General features: G+C 43.8%; 1 protein-coding gene across 1 annotated transcript; it reads right to left on the minus strand.

The window, feature by feature from the left end:
* Positions 1-2348: 2348 nt before the first annotated feature.
* On the minus strand, positions 2349-17376 carry PPP1CC (protein phosphatase 1 catalytic subunit gamma). The gene is made up of 7 exons (XM_056504675.1): positions 17039-17376; positions 8142-8273; positions 6880-7110; positions 5656-5760; positions 4559-4782; positions 4015-4149; positions 2349-3589 (listed from the first exon to the last, which is right to left on the minus strand). Exons 1-7 carry the CDS (start codon positions 17091-17093, stop codon positions 3500-3502), a joined length of 972 nt encoding a protein of 323 aa, XP_056360650.1. The 5' UTR covers positions 17094-17376; the 3' UTR covers positions 2349-3499.
* Between the last annotated feature and the right edge of the window lie 1383 nt (positions 17377-18759).

Genomic DNA, 18759 nt, shown 5'->3' on the forward strand with positions numbered 1-18759 from the left:
CATTTCTCAAACACGAGCTGGTTTGGGAAGTCCTCAGAAAAACTCAGCTGTGAAAAGCACCTGGGACCCATCTCTGTGGCACCTCTGCTGGGGCAAACCGGAAATATTCCCAATTTTCTCCAAAGAATAAACATCTCTCCAGTTCTGCACTTTTAAAACCCAAATATGTTTCTTTATTTGAAGGGATTTTCTCCTAGAGAGTGCTTAAAGCTTTTTCTGCAGCCTGAATATTTTCTAGAACCTCATCCCTGTTCTCCTTCCCAGGGCAATGGGCACAGGTGACACTCTTGGAGTTCCAAATCCCCCATCCCTCAACCATCACCCCAAACCAGCAACTTACAGAGCTCTGGAGTGGGACAGCAAAGGCACAGCCCTGGACCTGGGGCAGGGAGGTTTGGCCTGGGGGTTTCCAGTTAATTTGGGCATTTTGGTTTCAGTTGAATCCAGTAAACAGCAATCAGGTAATGGGGGAAGATCTGCACCTGAAAGCTCCCGCCCCTTTTGGATGAGGACTGTGGGGTTTGAGAAAACCCCTCATGGTGGGGGTTGGTTTGGATAAAATCCCTGTGCTCCCCTGCGTCCTGAGCTCTGCTGGGGACTAGGTCCTGAGGTGCCAAGGAAAATTGATGTGTTGTTGTTGTTGTTGAGGCCAGCCCGACTCGGAGCTGAACACAACAACAGCCCTGACACATCCAAAGCAAAGCAGGAACAGGAAAGAATGACCTGTGGAAAACCAGCCTTTCCACAGCTGGATGGCAAGGACAGACTTCACCTTGGAGAAACCGGAGAAACACCCCAGTGCCTCGAGGGACACCCAACCTGAGAGCGCCTCAGATCTCACCGCTCCTTCCAGGGCAAACAGGGATTGAAGAGAATTTGGATTTACCACCATTTCCTGCTACCTGTTGTGGAGACCTCTGGCACAGCCCAGTGCCTCTCCCCACCCCAATCCACTCTTTGCAGCATCCACAGAGCTCTGGGCCAGCAGGAATTGGTGTTGGGCTGTGGGGACACAGGCCTTGGGAGGCTGCTCTGTTCATTCCATGTGCCAGCTAGATATTCCTACAAGTATCACTATGGAAAAACAATCAGCACCTCCTTCACCACTATCAGAACAACCCAACCCCAACAAATGGCCATAAAATGTGTCTGAGCTGTTGATCACAACCCACAGCAGCCCCTTCCCTTCCCTCTGCCACGGTGGGACAGGACCCATCCACCTCCAGCCCTGGGAGCCTGAGGAATGACCCAAGCTCAGGGAATGCAGCCAGGCAGAACAGCCCAGAATAGGCACCTGTGTCACCGAAACTGTTTGGGGAGAGAAAAAAACAAGCCATGGAGGACAAAGGTGTGGCATGGCCAGAGGCAGCACAGCCAGCGAGGAGGGGTGACCGTGTCCCTTCCAGAGCAGGAACATCCCAACTGGTTCCATGTGTGCTGTCACCCACAACAGCAATAACAGCTGTGCAGGGTGCTGGATGAGGAGGGAGAACAATTACAGAGCTATAAAGGAAACCACAAGTGTGAGTCAAAGGGTGAAAGTTTCTGAGAGAGCCTTACCAGGTAATCTGTGACATCAGATCTAGCAAGATCAGCTGAGGTAGTTAGAAGTTTTTGATTAATCAGGTGTAGAGGGAAGGGGAAAATATCCTCAGAGTAGGAAAACAGTTCTTTGATTCAAAGAAATACATTGAAAAAATAAAATCAATGGCTGCAGACTGGATTTGTAGCAGGTGAGCCCCACTCACTGCAGAAGTAGAAGGGAATTCAGTGGGACAGCATGACAGAGCTGTGCATTCCAGTGACAAACTTGTTCCTCAGTGGATGCAACAGCACTGCAGGGACAGGGTAGGAACTGGCTGCTCTGAGGGCTGAACACCCCACAGCACATTCCCTGCAGCAGTGAGGGACCCCAGGCCGGTCCTGTGGAGGCCGAGTGCCTGGAGCTGGCACCCAGCTCGCCTGTCCCCACCGAGCCTCCTGCCCCAGCAGTGATAAAATGGACTCACGTTCCCCACTTCACCAGAAATTTAGTTCTCTAATTAAAAACCAGAGGAAATGGGTCTGGTTTCAGCTCCAACCCTCTCAGAGCAGTGCTTGCACTCAAGGCCAACCTCCAGTGCACAGAACAATGAACAGGAGCCGAGCTGAGCTTGTCCTCCCACGCCCGTGTGCTGCTGCCCAGCCACGAGCAGCGCTGTGGCAAACACCAGCTCAGGACCAATGGCCCCACATGTGGCACTGCAGCAGCTGCACCCCTCTGCCTGAGGCTCCAAACCCAGAGCTAACCCCAACAGTGCTGTTTAAAATCACCTCCTGCAGCTCAGAAAAATCCAAACCAAGAATCCGTGGGTTTCCAGAACAATTTATTTCTCTACGTCAGGCCCTGGGAGAGCAGTAGTGTATATGTTGTGATAAACTGACACTGAGAAGATTTAACAATTTCTTCATTTAATAAGTGATTTTCACTACATGATATTGTACACTGTCATCTGTTCAAAAAAGATCAACAGTTTTTAAAAAACAAGATTCTGTGAGATTTATATAAACCGGTGATCAAGATCAACACCTCTGGTTGGCTTATCGAGTTTCTAGGTTTCTTTGTAGAACAAAGTCTTTATGCTGAAATGCACAAACCCCTTGCAGCAGATCCAGAGCCATTTCCGTACTCCCAGAGCCATTTGTGTCACTGCCCCGGGACTGCTGTCTCAGCACTGGGATCTGCTCAGCTGAACACACCAACTGTACAAAAACGTGTTCACTCTGAGCACGGACAAGCCTCTCTGTTTGCTATTTGCAGCCAGCACTTCCTTTTCTCTCCGAGAGGAAGGCGTGGATGGGAAGCCCGGCCAGCTCGGCAGGGGGGCTGTGTACAAACGGGTTTCTAAGCGAACTTTGGCTTCAGGAAAGAGACACAAACACTTAAAAGAATGGCTTTGTCATCTGAAGTATACAGAGAGGGATGTGTGTCTGAATTAAATATACATCCTACCAGTGGTGCTGGCAAGGTTGAAGGTTATTCCTAATGTCGACAGCAATAAAACTAAGGTGTACATGACAAGACATTAAAAGAAAAGCAATCCCTTTAAAACAAAGTTGAACATAAAAAAAGTTCACAGTGGTTTGTATAAACAGTATGTAACCGCTGACAGGACAATCTCTACTCTCACAGCACACGAGTGCCCTCTTCAGATCCTAAGGAACAAGATTTACACTACTCATGGTTCGGGTCCCGCCAGCCCCGCGCTTACCCGGCTGGAGGGGAGATGCTGTGGAGTGTGCAGCTGGAACACTGACACAGGGGAACTTTCCAACTCTTTTCCTGGGAGGGAGCAAAGTCTTTCATTCGCTGTTATAACCAGCAAATGCCATTCATCAATGGAAAGGAAAACCACAAACACATTATCTATTTTGAGCAAGCTGAACAGCACACATGATAGGTTTAAAAATGGAGGTTATAGACTATGATACAAGTCCCAACAAGGCAGTGCCAAAGTGACTATTTCTTGGCTTGTTTTGTGATCATACCCCTGGGAGGTGTTACAGGTCTGCTGGAATTGGGCTTCTTCTTCTCTGCAGGTTTCAAAATCTGAAAAGACAGAGGGGTCATTTAGTAAAAAGTTTCAGCTGTCTTCCAGTTAAACAGTAGCTCACTGGTAAAGGCACTACATGGTTCTTCTGGACAAGTCTCAATGTGCCAGGAAATCAATGTTTTTCCTGCTCCCAGCTAGGCTGGGCCTTGGGATCAGCTGCTCCAGAGCCCACAGCAGTGGGAGCAGCTGACAGCGAACTGCTCTGCCTGGGTGATTTAATTCCAGGATTAAATAGTTCCCCTACTCACACCAGCACAGTGTTATCTCCTTTCTGAAGATGTGAGTGCAAACACTGCCCTGTCTACGTGTGACAGCTGTAAAGATCTATATCTTAACTGTTATTTAACAGTAAAACAGTTATTCAAAAAAGCACAAATTTAATGTGTAATTAAATAGGAGGGAAAATCTTCAGATACTGTACCTGGAAAGAGCACATTAGTGTTTCATCCACGCTCATCATGGCACCCGCGTTGTCAAATTCTCCACAGTAGTTTGGGGCAGAAAAGAGAGTTACCAACTGTCTTTTTGCAAAAAACTCATATCCATCTTCAACCACCTTCAGAGACAAAAGCAGAGGTGTTAGTCTGGGCAGCTTCCTCCTGACAAGGTGCAAAGAAACTCTCAAGAAGCAGCAGCTGAAAACCTGGCTATGTTTAAGGAGCATGAGTTTCAAACTTTTATACCAAAACAGGAGCATCACAAGAACCAGCTCAGCAACAGAGTCCATTAACATTGAGAAAACCCTTGGTCAAGAGAGTCAGAGTTTAAGCAAAAATGTTCATTATGATGACTGTTAAACACAGGGACACATATTTGCACACACAGATATTTGCAACTTGGCTGGACAAGACCCTCAGCACCTTGGGCTGACACAGCTCTGTCCCAGCCTGGGCTGGATCAGGTGATCACCTCAGATGCCCCCAAACCTAAATTATTCTATGGTTTAATGGATAAAATGAAAATACCTGATGAGCTCTACATATGAGATCCAAATCATGTTTATGGAGAAACTTAGCAACCACTTCAGCACCAAAAGTGAAGGACACTCCTCTGTCATTTTCTCCCCAGCCCAAGACATCCTTGTCAGGGTCAGACCACAGCAGATCACACAGGAGACCTTGGTCGGGAACGTCCGTGGGGCGCATGATTCGTCTGATCTGCTCCATGGACTGCAGGTCTGGTGACAAACCTGTTCACAGGGAGACACAGGCAGGCCCCAGCTTAGTCCAGATTTGCTCTGCAACACTGACATTCATCCAGGACAAAAATAACTTGGATTCAAAGTGATTCACTGCTGCCATTTGACGTAGCTCAATGGCGACATTCACTGACGTTTTTAAAATCCAGTGTTTGTTCTAAAGCATTTGGAACACTGAAGTCACTTTCTAGGAGATTTACTAGAAGCAAGATAAAGCAAGGCCATTTCCATGTTTTACAGGATTACAATAATCTCAGTAATATTTTGCAAGTGTCTGATGAAAGAGCTGTTAAATAAAAGAGGCATCAACACCAGGAATCACAGGGAATGTTCGCTGTGATGATCAGGCCCAGTAAGATGAAATAAAATATCAAACCAATCTGGTAACATTTTCCACTGATGTGACACCCTGGGCAACTGTAATGACTTGCAAATGATAAAACATTTAAGGTGCAATCTGTATTTTATGACCAGAAAAGGTTGCATCGTGTGGCATAAATCAATTTCTACATATTAAACCCATCAGGTCATAAAGGGCCCCAACCCAAACCACTGTGGTTCTGTGAAAACAGATATTTTCAGGACAGACATCAAACTCCTGGTCATCTAAGTCTAAAAAAAACCTAAAGCCTCTAAAGGAGAGGCTATTAAAGGTGCCTTTTGGTGGAAAAGGAAGAGCAGATCATCGTGTCTGAACCAGTTCCATGATTCACAAACTGACACTCATTGAGCCCAACCCTTCCTCATACATGAGCCAAGGCAGAGAAAAATCCCTAAGTTTTGAAGCTTCAGCAATGTAAACATGAAACTGCCATGACTGAGTTTTCCAGTTCCTCAAACATCACCTAAGGAACTGCTACTCACCCCCGTGACAGCAGAATATTTTCTCATCCACAATAGCTGCAATTGGTAAACAGTTAAAACAGTCTGTGAAGGTTTTCCACAGCTTAATATTGTATCTTCTCTTACCTAGAAGAGATTGGGGAGAAGAACCCAGTCAATGTGCTTTTCTAACACAGACACAACCAACCCAACAAAGATGCCTGAACTTTACTGAGACTTCCAAAAAGTCAGCATCAGAGCCTACACATAATTATATTTTCTGATTTAATTGTTTAAAGCCAGTGGCAAAGGTCTCTCAGTGTGGCACAGCTTCAAGGACAGTGTCAGTCTGTTCTTCAGTTGGCAACCAGGCTGTCCAGTGCCAACTCTGCTTTGGCAAACTATCCCTTGGAGAATTTGATCTATTGCAGAAAATCTCACCATTTGCCATTTCTTTCAGAGGAAGACAGCAATTCATGAAAAGCAGATTTGCTTTAAAATTCTGCTTTACCACATAAACTCACTTTCGGCACATAAACAGGACTGAAAAATGAAACAGGACTAAAAACTGAAACTGCCACAGCTTTATGAATTTCAAAGGGCCTCTCCCAGATATGAACCCTGAACATATTTGTGATATATGACTAAGCCTGTGATTAATCTCTGAGGAGACAACTCTGAAATACCACACATCTTTGTTTCCTCACAGGAGGAGAACAAGACATGGAGTGCACATCTTGTCATCTGCAAGCCAAGTGTGTCCCACCACACAAGTTCCAACATGCTTCAGTGCACAATTAATTTAACAGTATCATCTCTACATTATCTGGATTAAATCACATCCTTTGAAGCAGGAACATTGCCTTCTACTTCACAGCAAAATTACTTGTTGTGTTTGGGTAGGGTCTACATACAGCCCCCATCACACAGCCTGTACATATCATCAGATGAATGAAACAGAGGTGAACCCCTGCAATGCACATCAAATTAAATTCTCCCATCTCTCATTAGAGCCCTTATGAGTTTTACCAGTGAGAATTGTTAGTTAACACAGGAGCCAACAAATAAAATGACCCCAACCCAAATGGTTGCTGCTTTTTACTGTGAGGATCAGACTCCAAGAGGAGCAGGGGAAGGACAGACTCCCCTCTCTGAAACAGGCCAAAGGCCTCTCTAAAGAGCACAGAGAGCATTTCCAGTCAGGAAGGAACCATCTAACCCTGCCACCCTGCTGTCCCCAGCAGAGGCACAATGCCTGGTACTTACATTCATCATAAAACCCATAAATTCTATTGATGCTGGCACATTCGTGGTTCCCTCGGAGGAGGAAAAAATTCTCTGGATATTTAATTTTGTAGGCCAATAGAAGACAAATGGTTTCTAAAGATTGTTTTCCTCTGTCAACATAATCACCAAGGAACAGGTAGTTGCTTTCTGGTGGAAAACCCCCATATTCAAAGAGTCGGAGCAAGTCATAGTATTGTCCATGGATGTCCCCTGCAAGGAGATTCAGACATGACACTTCAGTGACCCTTTGCTACATTCTTTGATTAATTCTAGAGAAAGAACAAATCAAAGATGCTTCAGAAAGAAAAAAAGCTGGCAGTTAGATACTGCCCATAACATACTTAAAATGGCAGTTAATGCATATAAAATTATCACATTTTGACATCTATGCAATACTAGCTACTCAAAAATATCTGTGTGTATAAAACAAAATCAAGATTTCAAGAAGCTAACTGTGTTTTCTGGAAACACCCAGTAATTCAAATTCTAGAAGGGAAACTGCATCAAAAATGAAATTGGTATTATTTCTGCCTTTGGATTAAATCATGAACCTCCTTCTGACAAGCAGAACATTAAATCATGATTTTAGACTACCAATATTATAAATATGTAATGAGCTGCTTCAAATTGAAGTAAGTCCTCTGTTTTAGAGTAGGATAAAAAACTAATTGCTGGAAGCTTTCAAAACTGCATTTATTGAGGTTTTTATGTGGATATTCTTCATTCTTTTAGCATAAGTAGACACTTACATGAGTGCAAAATGAGCACTGCTGTATGCAATATAGTGAAACCAAACTAGAAAGTAATTCCAAGAAACAGAAATTTAAGTTTCCAGCAAGATTTTAATATACTGTCAAACCACTGTCCAGCTTTGCATGGCAGCACATTAAATACTTGGGTTCCTCATTGTTTCCCCTTGTTCAGGCACAACTGGGCCAGACATTATTTATTTGGTAACTTCTTTTCAAAACTTCATGACAATCTCTCCCCCGACCTGGTGAAACTGGACCTGTTGTTTTTTGGGTTTGGATTATTTTGGTCCCAAATACAATTTCCAATGTTACCCACTCTCCACTCCTCTGCCCTACATATCCAGCAGGGTTTTATTTTGTCTTTTGCTACAATTATTTATTAGTTTCACTGTTAGTAAGTGAAAGTAGCATCTGGCACTTGTTCTCTGCTTATGGTCTGCATTTACCTGACACTTCCCCCAAGATCAAACCAAAATTCACAGCACTCACCACATATTTTCAGTGGAGCTTCAAGTTCTAGTAGAATAGGCTGACTCAGGAAGATTTCTCTGGATTTCAAGCACAGTCCTCTAATTTCATTCTCTTGAAGCTGGACGTTTTTCCCTGGTTTTGATCCTCGCACTGTTGGGAGGAGTCAGAATTCAGTTATCAAAACCAGCAAGATCCTGGTGTTATTTTAAGAGCCTGACTAAAGGCAGAGCAGCACTGAATGAGAAGGTACCAGGGTAGGATCAGTGTGCTGGGGTGAAATGGCAGTGCCAGGGAAAGGGGAGTGTGTTCTTTTCCAGTCATGTTAACTTCATTTAACAGAATTCATGGCTCAACACTTCCCCCATTAAAAATGTCACATTTTAAACAGCACCAGTTTAGTTCTATTTAGTTATAAACCCGTCTTGGACAATGGGACTAGTCACATGTTATTTTTTAGTGAAGCAGTTATGTGCTTGTTCTCTGGAAAGCTGTCTGAACTTGAGCAAAGGGCATCTGCAACTCAATCACCAACAAATGTGCGAATTTCCCTAAACCAGCAAATCACCTCACCCAAGACAGTGCCTAGACAAGATCACAGCACCAGAAATCCTGTACTGCCCTGTTCTACACTGCAGCTGGAGAACAGGGAAGAAAAACACACATGACTGGAAGGTCAGGACCATCAGAAAGGAAATAGTTTTGGATCATGATGACAAAGCAGCTGCCATCATTGCTGCCTTTGAGCAGAGTATAAGACAAACAGAAGGAGACCAATCTCCCAGCCCCAAAGCACTTCCCCCTCTCAGCTTCCATTCTTCACACCCTTCCATCACTGTTTCCATCTCCCCCACTGCAACAATTCACGGCAGTTTGTTCCTTTAACATCCATTAAAGCTTTCCTTCCTGCCCTGGACAAGGACATCAGCCTGACCTGAACAAGCTTCACACTCCTGCTTCTGTTGCCCAGAAATACAAAGGACATTTCTACAGCAGCAGTGCTGTAACTACAGCCCAAATTCCACACAACAGCTGTTATCAGGTTTAAGACTGGATTAAAAAAATGATGAGTACGCCATTACTGGTGAAGCCTGTATTTTTATTTTGGGTCAAAACCAGTGACAATATGTAACAGTGATAAGACTGAAGAAAAAAAAAAAAAAAAAAAAAAAAAAAGGGGTAAGAGAGGCCGTCATCTTCTACAATGTAACCCATTGCTTCAGCTCCATCAAAGCCAAATCACCAATAACTGCAGTCTCAAATGGCTGGAAACACTCTGCCAACACCTCCAGAAACAAAATCCCTCCACTACTAAGGCTGCCAGGCTAGGTGACTTACTGTGAGCTACTTTATGGTATTGAGACCAAAGAATCTATGCCCTTACCCAAAAAGGTAACAAGCCTGAATCATCTCAAACACAAGAACCTATGGAGTATTATCTTCTGAAGTCCTGAATAACTTAGTAGCTAGCTACCACTTCAGTCTAATTCTTTTGCTACTGTTTAACCTCCAAATCTGAAAGCTCCAGATGACTCAAATCTCTGCCATCACTGTGGGCCTTGTGCTGTACAAAGCCAAGTGAGAACTGCAGTGGGAAAGGCTGGGGGTGCTCGAGGCAAGTTTCAGGAACAGCAAGAACAAAAAACAGTTGTGTTCCAATTTCTCACTAGCACAGAAGCTTCTGACTTTTCCACAGGCCTCTGATCAAGCACAGAAAACACTGCTCAGTGAGCATGCACCTTACCTAGAGCATGAATAAAATGCTGAGTGTGTAACAGCCATGGAATCAGTGCCATGGGATGTGATCCCTGCCACAGCAATGCAATCCTGCCCTGCCAGGGTGGCACTGCAGAACACTGCCAGTGCCCTAAACCACAGCACCCTTCCTCAAACAACCCTCAAAATGAAATGAGTTCAGATCATAGTCTGTGCTCACAGTGACATTACTGCAGGCCAAAAGGCTTTAAGTGTTCTCTTTCAAGCTCTACCTGCTCCTCAGTTCCTCACTGCCCACGTGTTATCACTCACCAGTGACATTACATGCCAACACTGGAATTACCACTGCACTTCATGTCTTTCATTAAAATCTCAGAAGTAATGAAGCATGTAAATGGAAGTTAAATCTTTGTCACAGCAGTTTATCACGAATGAGGCTTTTCATCCACACAGTAATTTTTTCATCCATACAGTAATTTTCCAAAGACTCCTGAGCAATAAGCAAGTTACTCAAAATGCCAAATATCCAGAAGCAATAAAGAACTGAAATGTTTAGAATTAAGTGATAAACTGGCTCAATTGTAAATATAAAATTGATGGTCACTTAATTGTAGATTTTGCAATTCACCTTTTTTTTTAATAATACTTATATTTAGTTTTCTGTGAAGCCGAATCTAATTTGCCATGATTTGGTCTTCTTAGAAATTGCTAAAACTAAACGCTGTACTTCTCATCCATAAATTAAAAAGTACAAAATATTATAAAGACTATGCAATGCACTGAGTCACTAAAGCTCATGAATAAAGCATATGAATTCATTTTGGCTAAAGATTAAATGAAGATCTGAACACTGTTTCAAACACAGGTTTTCTAGGTTTTTCCAATACATTTTTGTTGAACTGGGATAATCCTCACACAGTTTTAGTCACCTGCCTGTAGAAAACCTTGACAATATGAAATGATTCTTTGGGCTGCACTTCCCAAACTCACTAGGACAGATGCCATGGATGAAAGAACAGGAAAATTTGGTTCAGCTCTGCCTGCCAGTGACATTTTCACCACTTTGTCCAACATGGAACTGGCACAGAGGAGACCAGTGTGTTCAATTTCTTGTGACATTAACCTACATGTCCTGAATGTATGTCCTGAATGTCCTGCATGTTTGTTTTGTTTGGGAAAACAAAAGTGGGTTTGGCTTCAGAAGAATCAAAAATGCAGAAGCACATCTTGGTTTGAGAAATTCATATTTTTAGTGCAAAGATTTTCTCATCCACAATGAAAGAGCTGGCACAGAAATGCAGGATATTCAGTCTTAATGACTTCTTCTAAAAGGTTTTTCTGCATCTTCAAGTTACTTAATCCTTCTAAGAAAGGCAAAAATAGTACACTATGAAAAATATGTTGTGTTTACAGTTTGTTTCTCTGCTTTGGACCAAAACAAGGCAGCTTGTGGAGATCAGATAGAATAATACTAATTGACAGATTGGTCATGAAGTCAAAAGAGCAGCTCAATAGTCCTGTGCAGGCACATTTGCCCTTTCAATGCATAAAAAATAACCTCTCAGAAATGACAGCCTGCAACTGACAGTGGAACAAGCTGAAGATTAATGATTTGGGGAAAAAAGTCAGCCCATTTCAAGTGGTATTTTATTTGTGTCTGAACACACTGCTGCAGCATTTCCAGACAGCAAAATGTTCCCAGCCTCTTTAGGCACAGATGCTCCTCCTGTTCTTAGAAATAATTTCTCTAGAGCCTGAATTTCAGTGTCCAGTCTGGGCAGTCTTCTGACATGTAAAATCTTTTTTATTGTAAAAATATGAGAAGTTGTGCAAAAAATAAGCTCTCCACTAGATGGAAATGACTACAGAAAAAAATCCCTCCCTGGAGCCTGGATGATCTCACTGCTTTGAACACAGGGTCCACTATTAAAGACAGGGAGAAAATGATGGAAACAACAAGATACCAACTCTAAAATGAGTGTATTATAAACAGCGCAGTGTGACAGGTGCCCAGCAGAGGGGGAAGGAAGGAAAAGGAAGAACAGCAAGAACTTGAGGCACTCCCGTCACTCTGGAGGGAGCAAACAGCGAGTACAAAGTGGAGCTGCAGCTGCCAGGAGGCAGAGAGAGCACTGCCTGACATTGAGAATATTCCACATTTCCCTGGGAGGGATAAATGGGTCAGGAGCTGGGGGATCCAGAATGCCCAACAGTCTGAGCCCATATGCATGCAGAGTACAACAGACTCCCACATCCCATCCAGCCCCAGCGTTTTCCAATCCTCACTCTGGTGCCACACAGTCCTTTACGTCAGTCAAGGTTATTATGAGAGGGACAGACACTTAGAGGAGTATTCAAAAATAGCAGGAAGTTCAAAAATGCCAGAAATTGCAGTGATCCAAACATCTCATTTCCATTCAGTATTGCATTAAAAGAAGCAGCAGAAATACTGTCAACTGAAGTGTGAGAATCAAGTTCTCCTACAGAAAATGTTTTAAGAAAAATAGTCTATCTACAGGTCAGTTCATTTTCCTGGCTTATTAAACAAGTCTCTCAGTTTCACCACATTTTACGTTAAGATGTCTGCAATCATAGTGACATTTCCAAAAATACTGCAGGTTGGTTTTAATCTAGTTTTTAGCAGTTCCTGATGACAGTTTCACAGTCAGTTTTGCACCACAGGCACAAAGGGAATAAATAACTTGAAAGTGGTTGATGTAAAAAAGGTTTTACTTTACTGCAGGCACTACCAGCTTTGATCACATCACTTCAAATTCAAACCTGAAATGGAAAAGCATCTCCTCAGTGCACAAGGCTCTAAAAAGTTCTCATCTGCTTTCTAGTATGTCAAAAGTTCACAGCAGCGTTATCAAACAGAAGATTCTGCATGACTACAAGTTTTTCATCTTGTAAGGTATTTCCACACTGCAGACAGGTGAGGAGCAATAGGAACTCACACTGCTCACAAACACAAGGGACAAATTCCTCCCCTTCCCTGACTGGGCAACAGGCACAAAACTGAACAGACTGATTTGAATCCATGGCATTGATAAGAATCTAATGCTGGTCTTTGGAATTAAAAGCGTTTCTATTTCCCCCTCTTAGAAACTGCTGCACCGCAGCAGGAAACAATTAACATCAAGCTACACAGACCAGGGAAAGTGATATGGTTTGAGGTCAAAAAGTGTTGCTTGTTCATGAGAAACTTCACCACAGTATCCCAACTCAATCATGAGTAAATGTGACATTTCAGATTAACATCTCTGAGAATCACTCTTAGCCCAGTATATGAAGCTAAAGGGCAAGCAACCCTGCAGACCCAATTAATGCTGTATTTAGTAGAAAGGTGAAAAAAAAATTTAGAGGACTGCATTTGTGAGAAAACATCTTCTCTGTGGTGAACAAATTCTTATCCATGCTCTTTAGCTCAACTATTTTTAATAAGTAGATGATAATCTTTCCCCATTTAAAGCAAATTAAGAGAGAATATCTCCTTGACATCTCTACAACAGGCTTTACTGGGAATAGAAATCTGTGGGTGTATAAACAGAAATGTTTAAGGATTTAAGAGTCTTTTTGCTGATTTTAGTGCACTAGCCAGGATTTCAGCTTTCAGAATGGCTACCACCACTGTAGCCTCACATGGCTTTATCCAAAGTAGCCTCCATTCATTATCCAATTTTCCCGTAACTGCAGAGGATGCAGCACAGCAGAGATTTGCAGAAGCACATTTCAACTTGGGTCACTTAGGTATTATTGAAATTATTATTTTACCCATTATTTACTGTTACCATGGTAAGACTAATACACTCCAATCCTGTTTTCTAAATAGGTGACTGTGAGCTCCAAACCAGACCCTACTTATCTGCAGAAGCTGCCAGCACACGAGATGAAGGAAATGGATAAGGGGCTCAAGTTATAGGAATCCCATCTGACATGACACAGAGAGGAAGCCATGCTCACACTCAGGGATTTGTCACTCATTCTTTACTGAGGCAAGCAGGAATTCTGCCATTTCCTGCAGCCCTTTCCAAGACCATACAGGTGCCACTGATTTTTTTATCTCACAAGGATTTTTTTTCAGCATCTTCTTGTCTGCTGGCATTTTGGACTCAGCACAGCTGCAGTTGCTGCCTTCAGTACTCCTGCTAGAAGGGAAATAATTTGCTCTTATGTTTGACCCCTCTGACTCCTCAAGAAGGTGAATTCCTTCCATCAATATCTGAACCTTTATCCAATAACAAGGATACTTCAAAACATTTCAATACTCAGTGCAGGATACTGTTACTTACTACACTTAACAAGACTTATTCTTGTGGATATTACAGTTACCAAAAGTCACAAAGTCAGACAAGCTGTACTCAGGAAATTGCTCCTAGCAGGACACAACCCTCATCAGTAAAGAAGGGAGAAAAAATTAATTTAATTACAGCAAAAAGAGTCAGTATTTTCAATGTTTTCTCTGAACAGCTTTCCAAGGTTGAGAACAATGCTATTGAAGAATGTTTTTTTGTGACATTTCAATGCCAAATGGCTCTGTACTATAAACATCTGGAGCAAGGAAGACTCTTCAAATATTTACCTTAGAATGAGAAGCTGAAGTATATATTTCCAGGCTTTTTAAAGAACAAGCTAATAAATTCATCTAAATAGCCTAATGTGGGTGGAAGAACATCACTATTTGGGGGAAAAGTAGGAATAATGTCAGTTGAGCAGAGGAGTCAGGATAGAAATCAACTAAAATCCCTCACAAATACATTATTAATATCCAGTATTAAGGACAAAAGCAAGAGCAATTTATTATTCACCCTTCACTTTACCTCAACCATTAGACTCGATTCACTGCTTCTTCCAACAGGGCAATGCTAAGGCACATGATAAACCAAAGACCTAACTGGATCTGCTCACTGATTCCCAGTATTTCACCAAAAATCTCCTTAGTACTGAGGTTTGTTACCTTTAGAAAGGGATAAGCCCCCTGCACATACTCTTTAAATTTTAGTAGCAAAATCACCTAAAGTTAACTGCTATAAAAATGTGTAAGTATTTAAAGTTTAAAGAGAGCTATAATGAAGTACCAAATTGCTCTAAAATTACAGCTTGCACAAGGATTTGGGCAATTCAGTTTGTGAGCTGATTATTAAACCAGATTTTGCAGTGTTTTCATGTCTGAGTATGATTTTAATATGTGTGGAGCTTCTCTGAAGAGGTACTGACACAGAGCTCATGGGCACACCACACTTTGTGTAACTAACATTATGCACTTGTTCTACCAGAACTGCACTGAAAAACAATAATTTGTTTGGTCTAAATCTAAAATGCAGTGTGTGCCGAAATGCAGCAATGTTTTAGGAAAAAAAAAAAGTATAAAAATTACACAAAGGTCAATCATTACTCTCTGTCTGGCAAAGACATTTGGAACATTTAATAATCAACAAATAAAGCACTAGCATAGGTTACTAACACCAGCAATTGTTTTAAATATTGAAAGGCAATCATTGCCTCAAGGAATCCAAAACCCCAGCTGCAGTATTAATAAAGGGAAAAAAATTAATTTCAGTTCTGGCAGCTGATGCAACCTCAGGTAACATCTGTATTTGCATGAAGCACCTCTTAAAAGATGCCAGTAAACCTTCTGAAATCTGATTTATGAGCTCTTATCTGCTCCAACCACCTAATGCTGATATAAACTGAGCAAGAGCAGAACATATTGACATACTACTTTTTAAAACTTTAAACAGAGAAATCACTCCTATTTCTTTCTAGGAAAGGTCTAATTCATGCTTTTAAAAACTGAAATTTACACTTTGAAAATATTGCAATAGTTACACTAAGGGAATCAGTAACAACTGTAACTAATACATGCAGTTCAACTGAGCATGTATTAATATGTCACCAAACATATGACATATGAGACCTGACATTTACAAGTCGTACTACTGGATTTTCAGGAAAATCCTGGTCTAACTTTATGAAGGGAAGTCTTTAAATAATTGAAACCAGGGTGGTTTAAATTGGTAACAGGCAAAACCCAAACCGGATCAGAGGAAAAACCCCATTTACTTTTACTTATTCAATAATCCCATAATTTATCTACAGGATTTTTAAACTCCAATTCATTTCTAGAGTAGAATTTCTGTTCCTCTGCCTGACCTTTGGCTATGCAAGCATTACACAAGCAAAATCCTGTAAGTAGGAAAGTGTGTAAGAAAAGACATTTCTTCATCATTTTTCTTAGCAACATTCTAGCTGACTTTGTGCCAAATGGAAAAAAGTTAAATTCCTGACCAAGCTTTTTAAGAGTAAAAGTCCAGATGAGATGCCTGCCCTGACACACGTGAAATGAGGCTAGATCAGGACAGCTTCCTTCTCTGAATAATTATAGTTTTCCTTGATGCCTGGAAAAGAATTTATCACTGGCAACTTCTCAGTCTTTTGCCCTAAAATCAGTAAATCCCAGTGAGTGCTGATCCCTGCAAGTGAAGGGATGATGCTGGAGACACCTCTTGCAACTTCCAGGTTTTCCTTTGATTTACAAACTGCCAGGCAACTCTTTTCACCCCTAAGCACCAACAATAGCAGACAATAAGCCCTTTTTCAGACTGTCTGAAACACCAAACCCCAACCCTCTATTCACACCTAAAAACCCACCATATGTTACGAATGAAGAGCCAAAATCCTGTGGCAGCTTTAATGCAAGCAGCTAATCAAAGCTAAACCCAGCATACACTGAAACCCATGACAGTCTCCTCTCGACCTGCTGAAAAGCTGCCTCAACACTCTTTAAACACGCTGAGTCTTATTTCCAGAGCCTCACGACAACCCAGCCATGCACTGATCCCATGTGGATGCGCTGAAAGGCTTTTTAAAAGACCTTCCCACAAAATACTACTAAATTAAGCGTCCCCTCATTCGAACATCCGACTAGATTAAGCATCCCCTCAGAACTGCAAGGGAGGAGAAAGGGGCAGCCGGTCTGTCCCAGCATTGCACCGGGTGATCAAAAGGCAGAAACGCCTCGGACTGAGGGGAAAGTTGGGGCTGCGGGGCCGAGCCAGGCGGGGAGGCGGCGGCGGCGACCCCAGGCAGACAAAGCGCCTCTCGCCCCTCCATTTTGGTGCCCCTCAGACCCCGCCGGGCGGGCGGGACGCGGCGCATGGGCCCCGCCGCTCCCCCCCACCCGCGCCGAGCCCGACCCTCACCCTCCAGCAGCCGTTGGATGATGCTGTCGATGTTGAGCTTGTCTATATCCGCCATCGCCTCTCAGCGGCCGGGCGGAGCCCTCCCCGCCGCTCCGCTCGCGGCTTGGCCGGCCCGACTCCGCTCCTCGTGCTGTTTCGTTTTTGCCCTTTCCTGCTCTGCGCCTTCCCTCGCTCTCTCTGCCCCCCCCCGCCCCCTCAGCACAGAGCCAGCACTGAACAAAATGGCCGCCGTCCCCTCAGCGGGCTCGCCTGGCGCACGGATACTACGAGCGCGACGCGGCCCGTCGGAAACCCTTTATAGGCCGGGCGGGAAGAGCGGGCGGGGTGATGCGACCCCGCTTGCGGGATCCTTCCGCTCCCGGGACGGGAAGTAGTGCGGCAGTGCCGCCTCCCAGTGTCGCGACAGTCGCAGAGCGGCGGAGCCAGTGGTGGCGGTCACAGAATCGCAGAATCCATTAGGTTGGAAAAGACATCCGAGATCGAGTACAGCTTATAGCCGAACACCGCTATGTCACATAGACCGTGCCACCAAGGGCCACATTCAGTCGTTCCTTGAGCGCTTCAGGGACAGGGACTCCACCATCTCCCGTTCCGATGTGTAATCACCCTTTCTGCGGAGAAAGGTCTGTGCTTTGTAGGGTTCCTGCAGGCTGGGGTGTGCAGGGAGCAGGAAGGGGCCGCCAAGGCCCTCACGTTGTCCCCTCACTGCCCTCATGGCCCCACGCACCCACATGCGAGGGAGATGGTGGCTTCGGGTGGGATTTCGGGGCTGTTCACCCCACTCTGGGGCTGGGGGAGCACAGCCCTCATGTCCTTCACCTCACACTGAGCCAACTCTGCCTCACGGGCTGAGGCAACGTGCCCTGAGCAGCCCCTCAGCTCCAGAGCACCTCCGGACACGTGGCTCTGCACCTGCAAATCCTTCAAGAAACAAACATACAGCACTTTCGAGTCCTTGCAGATGAAGGAATTAACCTCCTCGTTCGAAAGCATCTCGCTGCTTTATTTCACATGTTTATTATTTAATTCTATATGCAGCCAGAAGCAATTAAATGAGGTTGTGCTCATAAACTGGATGGTATTTGTCCAGCAGACGGGCTGTGCGAGCCTTTCCCACTATTCAGTCTGTATCTCGGGTTGAATATTGTTTAATTGCTTTATTTACTCCTACTTTAATTTGCAGGGCTGGCTGTGTCAAGCTCTTTCCTCCTCCCCTCCCTTCCCTGCGTGGATTGCTCCCACTATCCCGTCGGATTCCTCCAGCCAGCAGTTATACAATATTCATTACGGCGGGGCCGGAGCAGAGTTCGCCTTCGTGCGGGTGATAAAGCAAAGGACTTGCAGTCTCAGCACACCTCAGGTCTGCAGGAGGAAGGAGATAAGAGGATGCAGAGTCTACCTGAAACACAGGCTCTGGCCCCTTGCAAGCACAGCCTCAGCGCTCCCCTTTCCCAGCGAACGCTTATCGCATCGAGCACGCCCAAGCTGATATGCTAATCTTAGTCACGCTGGTGTAAACCCGAAGTAAGCCCTTGGAAAACAATGGAGTTACTTCAGATTTACTTCAACGTGACAGCCTTTGCAGATTTACCTCTATTTTTCTGTGCTGCACCTTCTCGGGGAACGGCCCCCTCCGGCTCTTGCGCCGAATGCTTTCTTTCTCTTTCAAATCCTTCCTAATTCTGCAGGGCGAGTTGTTCTCTTGGACTTAGCTGAATTAT

This window comes from Oenanthe melanoleuca, chromosome 15 (assembly GCF_029582105.1).
Source record: "Oenanthe melanoleuca isolate GR-GAL-2019-014 chromosome 15, OMel1.0, whole genome shotgun sequence".
Lineage (NCBI taxonomy): Eukaryota > Metazoa > Chordata > Aves > Passeriformes > Muscicapidae > Oenanthe > Oenanthe melanoleuca.

Bases quoted from the DNA above. Each gene is read 5' to 3' on its own strand.
- PPP1CC (XM_056504675.1), bottom strand. From the start codon at position 17,093: ATGGCGGATATAGACAAGCTCAACATCGACAGCATCATCCAACGGCTG. The intron at 7,111-8,141 runs GTGAGTGCTGTG...ATCTCCTTGCAG, and splicing joins AGCTCCACTGAAAATATGTG to GGGACATCCATGGACAATAC. The intron at 4,150-4,558 runs GTATTTTCATTT...TTGTCTCTGAAG, and splicing joins TCATATGTAGAGCTCATCAG to GTGGTTGAAGATGGATATGA.